Raw genomic sequence first — 11,937 nt, 5'->3', positions numbered from 1 at the left:
TCTGTCAGGAGATGGCAAGTAAAACGAACTGACGTTTACTTTGTGCTCAGGCTGTATATAATATTGAAGTAAACCATGCTAACGTTGGGTCGTGTTTAGTTTCTAGCCTTTTTTAATCAAAATTTGTATATTTATGTAACAATAAGATGACACGTTGTTGCCGGTAATGTAGCTTAGCTAGCTGAGAAGCTAGCCGGACTAACATTAGTTCCGTCCGCAGCAGAGAGGAGCATTGTGACTTGGAGGAAGGAAGGAAGGAAACTGAGAAGTTGGTTCGCTCCGTACAGCTGCCTTTGCGAAGTTAGCACAGTTCTGGACTGTTCACACTGTGACGCATTTAGGAACGGTGACTAAAGCTGAGTACACTCTGTGATATTTGACAATGTTTAGTTAATTCGATATGTTGTTGCTTATTCTAGCTAGGTGTTAGCAACAGGAGTTTTGGGTTAGCTGCGCCGTAGACGAGAGCTAGCCAAAAAGCTACAAACTTCAGAGGAAGTCGCGTAAATTCTGGTTTGGCTTGATAATTGTTGAGGAACCAGGCTTGCTGGGTGTTTTAAACACTCGGGCAACCTGAATAAGTGATAATTATCTCATGGAGGTGATAGAAGGTGAGGCGGCGTTGACGGGTTTCACTGATATTAATTTGAACAATAGCGGCGTAGATGTAGTCACACCCAGCAGAAGTTCCGAAAACATGGACAATAGGCAGACTTCTAGTCCGTCATCTTCCGGAGTGTCTGGAGATGACGAGGATTTAAACGAGTTACAGACAAGTGTGGGTTCTGCTGTTGAAAACGACAACAATGTGTCGGAGGAAAGTTCAACCAAAACAAAAGAAGCGTCCCAGAGACGGACGGATAATGTGCAGAAACAGCCGGCAGGAAGAATGGTCTCTACCCCAGTAACCCTTCACCAGTCACCGTTAACTCCTGAAGCCTCTGGAAGGTTTGTATTTTTAGTTTTTAACTTATTTGTTTGCCAAATTTGACTAGAGGTTAAACAATTTAAGCGCACTAACTGACTTTCTGTTAGCATAGAACACTCAACACCAATCTAACTTTGTACCACAGTTCATCATCAGTTACTTAAATTAAAAAATTATTAAGGTTCTACATAAATTAAACATGGCATACTCCACAGCTGAAGTCCATATAGTAATCAGTATACAACTACACTTCATTCAGGAGTATATCCTTAGCCGAAAGTGAAGTTTACTGTATTAAGTATACTATAAAGTATAGCAAGTAAACAAACCATGTAGTGCAGGAAGAATACTAACTGAAAACTTATTTGGGCTACATTTTTATACATATTTTACGCTTGCAATATATAATTTGTATATAAAAGGTTAACTTCAAGTACATTTTTAGTACCGACTAAGTATACTTGTAGTACACTTAAACTGACTACTTTTTGCTTAGGGTGGGGAGTTCACAACTTTTCAAATTTAGTTGCCGTCTCACTGTGTGGAGTCATAGCTTCCTATTATTGAAATACTTTCACTTTGAAAACTTAAGCAGAAAGATTAATTATTTGCTGAGAGTATTCCAACTTAATTACTGGTTTTGCTCTTGGTTGTAGGGTTTTTATGCAGAAAACAAAACAACAATTGCACTTTTTGCAGGGATACTCTACTAACCTATTTTAATTTTAACATCAGAAATTATCCAGTGAAATTCTAAAGTTGAAATGGCTTAATTACATTTGTTTTCAATGTTTTTTCTTAGCTTTTGCAAATATTGTAAACATCTGTCTTAGTTCTTTACTACAATCAGCTGTCTCTGTGTGTTGCCCCTGTGTGAGGCATCTTTTTATTTTCTAAAAAGCTGGTGTTATTTGTACGTATTTACGTGCGACCATCGAAAAATCTGATGAAAAATCCCGCTGGCCGCACGTAATACGTGCAGCCAAGATACATATTGCTCACACATATTTTAAATCAGCCTAAGGCTAAATGTTGTTGTTGGTCGCACGTATTTAAAGTTAAACGTGAAGTCTCATTTGCTGTCACAGACCTAAGTGTGAAATTTGGCCGTATTTATTTAGAAAATTACGTGTGAATATTCACTTTTTTTCTAAAAAAGAATCTTCAGGTTAGAGTTTGTAATTATAAACCTACTAATATAAAACATAAGCTCAATTTGTATTGTTAAATCCCAAGTTGCAAATTGTTTTTGCAGAGTTGCACACGTGCAGAGATGAGTTATTGTAAGGGATCAGTGTGTCACACCCTCATAGATACAATGAGCAGCTTAAGTTAGTTTTGTTGTGGTTTATAAACTAATCTCTTACCTAAAGCTTGATGATTTTATGAACAAAGAGGACTGATTTTAAAGTAAACTGTTAAAATGACCTGACTTGACTTTGGATAAAATTCTTTTACATTTTATGTACCGGTAATTTGTCTGTCAAATAGTCTTTAAAAAAACCACTCAATTTTATATTTTCTAAAATGTTAAAACATATTGTGCGTAAGTACATCTGTAGATGATGACCTAAATAAATGGAAATCGGAGACAAAAAAGCTTTTCAAAGCGTCTAAATTTCCGTGTTCTCATTGATCAAGCGTACCATACCATGGAGGTCTGAAAAAGACGGCGCCTGAGGAAAGTCAAGACACTGATGATGATTCAAAGAACAGAACAGGATTATGGTTTTATTTCAGAGATTCAACAGTCCTTTAAAAACAGATTTGTTTGTTTGCAAAAAAACAATTTCAGATTCTCTAGTGTGTCACACTTAAAGCAAGCTATAAATGTTATCTTTTTCACTTGTGGAGATGAAGTATCCTGTTGAAACAATATGGGAAGTTTTCAGTTACTTTGTGCAAGTATTCTTAGGTTGATGCAAATTTCTGTTAAAAATATGTCAGAAATAGACTTTTTATGTAGGTTGACACATCCATTTGTTTTCTAAACACATTTAGTCCTTTTTGGTATCGCCGGAGCCTAACCCAGCTACTTAAGGAAAACCCCCCAGACAGTCGCCAGTCTGTCACAGGGCGATTTTGACATGTTAAATCTTATTTTGTTTTTGTTAAGATGCCTACCTTTCAAAGTTCTGGATTTACTCAAAGTGGAATTCCATGTCTCTGCTAAAAAATGTTAAACATTTTCAAGCTATGATTGTTGCATAAACTAATGTAGAACAAGTTATAAGGAAAATCCAACTTTTATTATTACATTTTAGTAAAATATCTGAGTTCTAGAATCTATTACTTAAGTTTTTTCTGAATGTTCTGCTTTTGTAGTCTTGAGCGTCAAGAGTCGGTCACCACAACCGAGGCTCGTTTAAGAATGGAAGGAGTTGAACTGAAGGAAGAGTGGCAAGATGAAGATTTTCCACGGTACTGTGTGGATCTGAGTGCATGTGTCATGTTGTCGACGTACTTATGTAATACAAATGTGTAAAAAAAAACAGGCCTCTCCCCGAGGAAGAGGAGCTGGAAGAGGAGCTTTTTGCTGGAGCATCCGAAGAGGGAGATCCTGGTAAATACAAGACAGAGCTACACTACAAGTTACACTTTCAGTTGCTTTTTTTACATTTTTGTTTTGTTAAATGAAAAATGAAATATAAAGACAGAGTTGAAATACTTCTGCTTTAAACTGTAATAAAATAAAAAATATATATGTTTTTTTAAACTGTTCCCAACTATTATTGCATATCTGTTACTTCAGGCTATGCAATGAACCATGAGAAGAAACCAAGGAAAAGACTGTCTGCTCCTACAATCAACCTCACACTTGATCGCAGCGAGGGTTCAATCCTGTCCGACGAGCTGGATGAAAGCACAGAGCTGGACCTGGACGACATCGACACGCCGTCCGACAACAGCAATGAGTTTGAATGGGAAGGTGAGGGATTTGAGCCTCTTCAAAGGAGTGAAAACTCTAGTTTTAATCTATTAAATATGTTTTTGCTGAGTTTAAGTCCCGCCTCCAAAAAGTCTAAAAGCATTTGTCCTTTTACACTGACTTTATAGATAAAATGCAACCATTCTTTAAGATCAGGGGATATTCTTTTAACAGGTAATCATTACAGTCAGATGTCTGAAGGGGGTTAATGACCAGCTTGTGAAACGTGTGCAGACACTTGTTTAATTTCATCTTGTGTGTTTTTTTTTCTCTCTCTCTGTAGTATATCCTTTTTTAACATGTATTGTTAAAAAACTGCTGTGTTTTTGTGTTTCCACCCTGCTGCCTTTCTTTTTTTTTCACTTGGAAGAATTCTTTCCCTTTTCTGCCTGGAAACAGGCTTCAGACCAGCTACAGGTTTCTTTCCTCCTCGTGGTAAGGTTTCCTGAACAGCCTTCTTCATTGTGACAAACCTCCAAGTCAATCAACTCCTGATCATGTCCTTCAGATCATTTCAACATATTTTTTATTTACTTTTCTTTGTCATATAGTCTTACAAATGAAGCAGCAATAGGAACTGGTAAACATAAAATATATTTTGTGCATATTCAAGAACTTATTTTTTATGTTGTCAAATGAAAAGTTTTCTCAATACTGAAGTTTTGCTGGAATAATACAACACAGTATATACATTTTTTTTTAATGGAGGCTTTGATTTGGTGGCACTTTAGCATGCATGCTGCACGTCATCTGTTATATGAATTATTGACTATTTTTGATTATCAAATGATACTTGGGAAAATAAAAATGCACATTGAGGTGGTTCATCTAGTTGTTATAATTTATTTTGTTACACACCTAAAAATCACATTTTATTTTAACAATTTTTGTTGTCATTTTCAAAGCATTCAACCAAACTCAGTTTTTTTTTGTATGAACGTGTTATATATATATATATAAAAATATGTTTTTTTTATTATTCATGATTTTAAAGGTTTACCATCACACATCTTTTTATTTCCTTAAATGAGAAGTAAAAGTGAGTCATGGAATTGAAAATGTGATTATTTTAAATCGGAATAAAGCACACACAGTTTGTTTGCATGGGATTCAAACACTTCAGTGTGATCTGTGAATCAATATGGAATCAGAATTGATCAGATTCTAGTTTTTAACCCGTGTGCACCGTTTGCTTCATAAATCTTTTTCTCCTCTCAGATGATCTTCCCAAGCCCAAATCTACAGAGCTGCTTCAGAAAGGCGTTCAGTCGGTTCCAGAGTACTCGGCCTCGGAGGAACGCGAGGAAGGTCGGCGCTGGAGAGTATTCCGGATCGGAGACCAAGATCACAGGGTGGATATGAAAGCCATTGAACCTTACAAAAGAGTTATCTGCCATGGAGGTCAGTGGTGTTCTTGTACGTTTTAGCTGAGCAGAAAGGCGCAGTGACCTTTCTGCCTTTTTGACTGTTTAATTCACAGGATGAACATGTGATTGGACCTCAGTCTGAGCTCTGAAATGATTAAATGTTATCCTTTCAGCGTGAAAGTACGGGTTCGAATACTAAAACCTTTTTTCATTTCTCTCCACAGGTTACTATGGGGATGGTTTGAATGCCATAATTGTGTTTGCTGTTTGCTTCATGCCGGAGAGTAATCAGCCAAATTACAGATACATCATGGACAATTTATTTAAGTGAGTCTTCATTTGAGTGTCTGTTCAAGCGGGTATGTTAGAGGAGCACTAATGAGGAGTTTCTACCACAGGTATGTCATTGGAACACTGGAGCTCTTGGTTGCTGAGAACTATATGATTGTGTATTTAAACGGGGCGACTTCACGGAAAAAGATGCCGACCGTCGGCTGGCTCCGAAAGTGTTATCAACAGATTGACAGGAGGTGAGTCTCAGGATCATGATCCTGAAAATAAAATAAATAAATAATTTTGCTTTAAATTATGTCACATTACTGTTTTGTTTGTACAGATTACGGAAGAACTTAAAATCTTTGATAATCGTGCACCCCTCATGGTTCATCCGCACCCTCCTGGCAATCACAAAACCTTTCATAAGGTATTTCCATATTTTGTATTAATTGATCAACAAAGATTTTTTTCCAAAGTGGTGCTCTCACATGGTTTACTTCTTTCTTACAGCTCTAAATTTAGCCAGAAAATCAAGTATGTTTACAGTTTGACGGACCTTGCTGAACTTGTCTCCATGGATTATGTTTCTATACCCGATTGTATCAAACAGTAAGTAGCAATTGTATCTAAAAAAAAAATACAGGCGATCTTTTTGTTCAAATCAAGACAGCAGCAAAATGAAGGTGTAGACCAGGGTTGTCGAATCAAAACCCAAATCACACCTTATGATTAACATTTATGGAACACTCTAAACATAAATTTTTAAAACTTTATAACCATAGATTTTTTTTACATCATTATAAAATATATATATAGCATTACCTGCTATAATGCTCATGTGAAAGCTGTAAGCTGAATTTGGCTGATGAAGATGCTAAAATTCATAGCTAAAAACACTGAAGCTAATAGCTGAAAAATACTGAGGGTGATGGGCAAATAAAATATTAGTTACATGCCAAATTAGCCTAAAAAAAAACTTAAACCAGCCAAAAGAGCTAGCATGTAACTAAAAAATCACCAAACTTCAAAATACCTTAAAAAACTGAAAAAGACATAAATTAGCCAAAACAGCTACTGTGTAAATATTAGTCTAACTCCAAAACAACCTAAAAAAAAATTAAAAAGAAATTAGCCAAAACTGCTAGCATATAGCTAAAATATTAGCTAAATTCCAAAAGAGTCCTAAAAAAGCCAAATTAGCCAAAACAGCTATCATGTAGCTGAAATATTATCTAAACTCCAAAACAGTTTTAAAAATCTTAGTAAATATCAAAATTGTCCAAAAAGCTAGCAGAATGCCCATTTTTAAAACTAACCTTTTAATATAGTTATGAATAATTAAACGGCAGAAATAATATTCTAGAATAAACTAACTTAAACCTTAAATGACTCAATATTTTACACTCCATGAAAATATATATACAAGTCAGAAATGCAAAACAACTTCCTGTTTGCTCCACTTTTCTTGATGTCATGTTCATTTCAACGTAAAAAAATTATTTATTTTTGGCTGACAGAGTGTCGAGGTGTGATCCTGAAATCAGAATTTTCACCTAAAACTTCTCTGTTGTTCTTTTGAATGAGCAGTTTGAGCCTAAACTGCCTGTTTTGACTAAACCTACACGATACAGTCCACTGAGTTGCAGTCATTTGTATCAGTTACTCAGGTGTGACAGATCACAAAACTCACGGTTCGGATCGTGTCACGGTTTTAGCGTCACTGTTCAGATTGTTTCACAGTTTTAGCGTCATGGTTCGGATCATTTTTCGGATCAGTTTGCCTAAAATAAAAGTTTTGAAAAGCTTCAAAACATACAAAGTACTTAAAATGCATAAATATATACTCATCCACATATCACCTCAAAACATTTGCTCATTGAGCCCTATTTAGAACAGTAAAACATATTTGAACTTTCAACACAAAATACTAAAACATGTAGTTTATGATTACGTTTACATGAGAGAAAAGAATGCTGAAAATAGTTTTGAAAATACCAAATCTATCTGGAGTACCCTCTAAAGGGCCAATTTTCTTAATGTCCAAATTAAATCTAAAATAAAATGGATCAGGATTATCTGTGATCTGTTGCAACCCTAGGTGTTACTATAACTGTGGCCCACATGAGGGGGGATTAGATGAGGTTAATCCTCTGAGATGTGCATGCTTTAAACTAAAACAGAAAATATTAACTTGAGAAATAAAGGCCAAAATCCCTTTATTTTTCATACTCAAATGTACCTAAAATATTAGGCAAGGAGATGAGGAGCTGCATAAAGTTACGTACACACCAGACGAGTGATGTGGGTTCAAGTGCACTCTTGAACACACATGTTCTACTAGTCATCCATACGTCACTACCAAATCCGTATCCCTGATTAATCTGGTTTAACTTTCAGTATACATTCAATGGACGCAGGTTTTGTATATAGAAACTTGTAGAAACTTGCGTAGCTAAGCGTGAACACTACAATTTTTAGTGTGGAGTGTGGTGTGAACAGGTTTTCTTATTGTCAGTCTCAGAAGATTTGGCGTCATTGTTTTTAAATGCAGTACACCACCTCATCCCACCACACATTGAGGAAGAAATGTCTGCTCCGTTGACTTTGCTGTTAGATGTCTCATGTGCTTAACCCAATCTCCCTGCCCCTTCTCAAAGGTTTGACGCCGAAAAAAATAGGAAAAACCAAAAAAGGTATTGGCACTTTCTTCAAGGGCCGGTCACTGCATCCTTGTATTTGATTGTATTTGATTCAAACTAACATCTAGAGGATCAGGTAGCTTTCAGAGATGCACCGAGGCGCTCGCTCCTCATAGATTGAAGGTTTTCTGAGTTTTCTCTCCAGTTCAACAGACATTTTTTATTCCAGGAAAACAAATTACTTCATTTCAAGTCCAATCCATTTTTGTAAAAGGACCTTTCTACTTTAAATCTGGACTAGCTATAATCACATTTGGTGTAAAATCTTTGTCAGTGATAATCTTCAAGGAGACGCAATAAATCCTGTGGAGGAATCTTGATTGTATGCAGGTGGGCAAGAAAAACTGGTGTAGTGTGGCTGGCTTTTGATCGGTTCATTATGTCTGTTTAACTGAACTGGTTAAGACAGGGAGGACGTATTTTTCCAGAGTCACTGTGGTGTGTTTGCACTGCTGCACATTAACCATGTCCTCTCACTGTAGTGCTCATTAACAACCCCTCACTGAACACCCAGCATATTTACTCCCCTTTGCATGACTTGCTGCACTGCTTTTCCTGCCAATATTTGATAAATGTCTTGCAGTCTTTTGTTGGGTGTGCACATAGAAATATATAGCTGGTGCATTAACCCTGTTGGGATCCTCACTGTGTGTTATTAGCATGTTAAGTCATCAAGTAGCTCGACTTTCTGGCATTTGCAGATAGAAGCGCATCAGGTTTTTAGCACGGTTGCTGTGCGCAGATGCAATGAAAGCAGACGTCACATGCGACAGACGGTAGCAAAAACAAATATTCATTTAGCATTTTCAGGAAAGCTGTATCACTGTTCCTGGTCTTCACTCCCAACTTGAGGATTGTTATAAAGTAAATAGAGTTTTAGTTATAAAGTAAATAGAGTTTTAGCGGAGTTATTTGACCAAGAGTTGAACAATGATGTTGCCCTCATCAGACACCCATCTCAGGTTCCGGGAAATATTTAGGCAGTCGAGGGTCATTAAATATGTGGTAACCCAATACACTTAAAGGATTGACAACTGTGAATGAGAAGTGTCATAACTACTGGATCTGTTTTTTCAGGATCGACCGTGATATGCACAGCAAAGCAGGGATTGCTGCCTCTGCTGCTCCGAAGTGACTCTGCAAGACGTGGCAAACCGTCAAAACAGTCGCATTCGTGTTTTTCTTCAGAATGATCTGTACACACTATGTTGCATCATGAAAGTGGTTTTTTTTTGAAGATTTTCTGCCTGTTACATCATCACTTTTTTTTCTGTATATTTGTATCAAGCAGCTTAATCCTCTGTTTTTTGGAATGGTTTTAATCCTTTTATTTACCCCTGTCTGTTATGTCACCTTTGGGTTATTGGTGTTCGTTCGTTTCTGTTGTATCCCCACCGCGGAAGTCACTCTGTTACAAGTGCTTAATGCATGTTCTGCTTTATTACATTTAAATATATATATTTATATTCAAACGGTGTCAAAGGAGAGAGATTAATATATTTTTATGGTCTGATTTTTAAATGGAATTTTAGGTCTCTGAGTCATAGAAAGCCTTTTGAATGGACCTTTTTGCCGGTGCCTACTGCTGACGTTCTCGCAAATCCTGCCTGGAGAAAATAAAGCTTTATTTTTTTGGGCCATATTTTAGTCAAAACTTCTTGATGCAACCATTTCCATGAAAATGTCAAAGTGGAAACTTGCAACTGGTTATAAAAGCAGATATATTTAAGCCAAACCAGGAAATCATCAACATTCAGGTTAACTATGGAGTCAGGAAAACAAATTAAAATACTCCTCCGTTATAAGGGTACTTGTTTGGTGGTGGGTGGGTATTTGTGAGCACAATCTTGTCATTATTTCCTCAAAGTAAAGCTAATAAGCCACATATCAGTTTTGACTTTTTATTTCTTTTATGAGACAAAATTAGTTTTATTACAAAAGCACCAAATTCATGCGTATAATTACATGCAATCCCTGTCGTGTTAAAGATCAAACTGCTTTCATTTGAAAATTTCTGTATCTCAAATATGTTCTTTAAATATTCATAAACATCTCTGCATTTTTAGCATTACTAGAAGAGTAACATATTTTATGCATTTCAATACAACTGTTTTCATTCCATCAAGGTGAAGTGACTACAGTTTCTTCTAAAATCACATTCAAAATAAAGACAAATGGATAAATAATCTAGCATTAAATGAAAATGTAGAATTGAATGAGGACAGTTTAATTTTTTTACAGATTTTAATATTCACATATAGTTTGAATCTACCAGCATAGACAGGGGGTCTTGACCCAAAGTTTTCGAACGCAGAATGGTCTCCATACATCGGATGGCCACATCATCCACCTCCGGATCAAACTTGTTGGCAAAAAGGTGATGTCTCTGAAGAAGCCACCGGAGGTCACCGACTCCATAAACACAGACGGCTCGCCTGTAGGTCCCAGTGCACGGAGGATAAGGGGCTCCTTTTCTCACGTCTCCCGTCAAGTAGGACCACTTCACCACTCGGGCAAATGCCAGCATGTCCGATGTATCGTACTTGCTGTTGGCGGGCAGAGATCCAGGAACTGAGGGCATCCTCTGTAGAGTCGCCCACAGGTGTTCATCGGGACTGTAGGTGTCCTTTTCCCACTCGAGCAACCGCTGAGCCTCCTCATCCGTCATCACATGCTTCACAAAAGCTCTCGAGACTATAAAGTAGGCATTACCCGAATACATGGGGCTGCTGATGGGTGGGGGGCTCTTCTTCACGTCTGTCCTGATAACAGATGTGCTTGTGACGTTGTGGTGATACTCCCAGCGGCCTTTCTTATAGCTGTTGGTGACCTCGGATTCCATGCTGTTTTTGCCGTTGAGGAGCTTCAGAGCAGACACCATCTCTCTGTTGGTTTTGATTGGGAAGTCCGTGCCGCAGGTGTTGAGCAGGTACTTCCAGGGAACATCGGAATTCAGTAGATCTTTCATGCAGTTCAAATCTGCCTGCACTCTGGACCACGAGGCATACACAACTCTTTCTAACTTGCTGGCTATGAACACATTTGGAAAGCAGGAGACAATTTTCTTGACTGCTGTCAGATACGTCGGAGAAGATTTTAGATCCACGTGTACACAATAAACGTTCTGAGGAGCGTAGATGGCTCTTAAGAGTCGCTCAAACATCTCAATCTTCTCATGGATCACCATTGAATATGCAATGGGAAAATTTTTCTCCTCCTCGCTCAGAGGTTGTGTGATGAAACCTCTCTTTCTAATGAAAGCCGGACAGTCCTTTGTTGCATTCAAGTAAAACTCTTCAGATAAAAGAGATTTTCTTTGCCTGGCTGTTAAAAGTGAGTCCAGTTCAGGGTCTTGGCTGCCCACATTTCCAGTCAAGACGGCCAAGCAGGCAGGCAGGTCAACCAGGAACTGCTGGGAAGTTTTGAGACCAGAAGATGTCTGCGTTGGAGAATCCGTTTTCCAAAAAACGAAAGAAAGGAATATGGCCATTAAAAGAAGAGGAAGAGTCCTCAGAGTAATCCAATTTTTCAAGGGTTTTCTACACGCCATTTCCTTGATCGAAGTGATAACGGAGCCGTGACTCCGTCCTCAGAGCAGCTTGCCGTTTGAAGGACAGGCAGTGTCTCTTCACTACATGAAGGAATCTGGAACATCCACCTGAGGAGGTGTGTCTGACAAAAGCACAAAAAGGAGGATCCTTTCTGGAAGCTCCAGCTGTTTCGAAAAAGGACCTGACA

The 11,937-nt window shown here is 37.6% G+C and overlaps 2 protein-coding genes across 3 annotated transcripts; one reads left to right on the top strand and one right to left on the bottom strand.

The window, feature by feature from the left end:
• Positions 1–6: 6 nt before the first annotated feature.
• Positions 7–10,084, top strand: bnip2 (BCL2 interacting protein 2). Of its 2 annotated transcripts, XM_024282080.2 has the most exons (11): positions 7–948; positions 3,254–3,349; positions 3,424–3,491; positions 3,681–3,857; positions 5,076–5,258; positions 5,449–5,551; positions 5,623–5,754; positions 5,841–5,927; positions 6,011–6,109; positions 8,158–8,193; positions 9,277–10,084. In XM_024282080.2, the coding sequence occupies exons 1-11, from the start codon at positions 596–598 to the stop codon at positions 9,332–9,334; spliced, it is 1,392 nt and encodes a 463-aa protein (XP_024137848.1). In that variant the 5' UTR covers positions 7–595; the 3' UTR covers positions 9,335–10,084. The 2 variants fall into 2 exon arrangements, with proteins under 2 accessions (XP_024137848.1, XP_024137849.1); XM_024282081.2 differs by lacking the exon at positions 8,158–8,193.
• A 60-nt stretch (positions 10,085–10,144) lies between these two features.
• Positions 10,145–11,908, bottom strand: gcnt3 (glucosaminyl (N-acetyl) transferase 3, mucin type). Its single transcript, XM_024282084.2, has one exon. It carries the CDS (start codon positions 11,747–11,749, stop codon positions 10,451–10,453), a length of 1,299 nt encoding a protein of 432 aa, XP_024137852.1. The 5' UTR covers positions 11,750–11,908; the 3' UTR covers positions 10,145–10,450.
• Between the last annotated feature and the right edge of the window lie 29 nt (positions 11,909–11,937).

Source organism: Oryzias melastigma, linkage group LG6 (assembly GCF_002922805.2).
Source record: "Oryzias melastigma strain HK-1 linkage group LG6, ASM292280v2, whole genome shotgun sequence".
NCBI lineage: Eukaryota > Metazoa > Chordata > Actinopteri > Beloniformes > Adrianichthyidae > Oryzias > Oryzias melastigma.
The sequence above is the reverse complement of the archived record's forward strand: the minus strand, read 5'-3'. Positions and strand labels throughout refer to the sequence as shown.

Excerpts from the sequence above, each read along its gene's own strand:
- bnip2 (XM_024282080.2), top strand. The coding sequence starts at position 596 with ATGGAGGTGATAGAAGGTGAGGCGGCGTTGACGGGTTTCACTGATATT. Across the intron at positions 5,259-5,448 it reads AAGAGTTATCTGCCATGGAG|GTTACTATGGGGATGGTTTG; the intron begins GTCAGTGGTGTT and ends TTCTCTCCACAG. Across the intron at positions 6,110-8,157 it reads ATACCCGATTGTATCAAACA|GTTTGACGCCGAAAAAAATA; the intron begins GTAAGTAGCAAT and ends CCCTTCTCAAAG.
- gcnt3 (XM_024282084.2), bottom strand. The coding sequence starts at position 11,749 with ATGGCGTGTAGAAAACCCTTGAAAAATTGGATTACTCTGAGGACTCTT.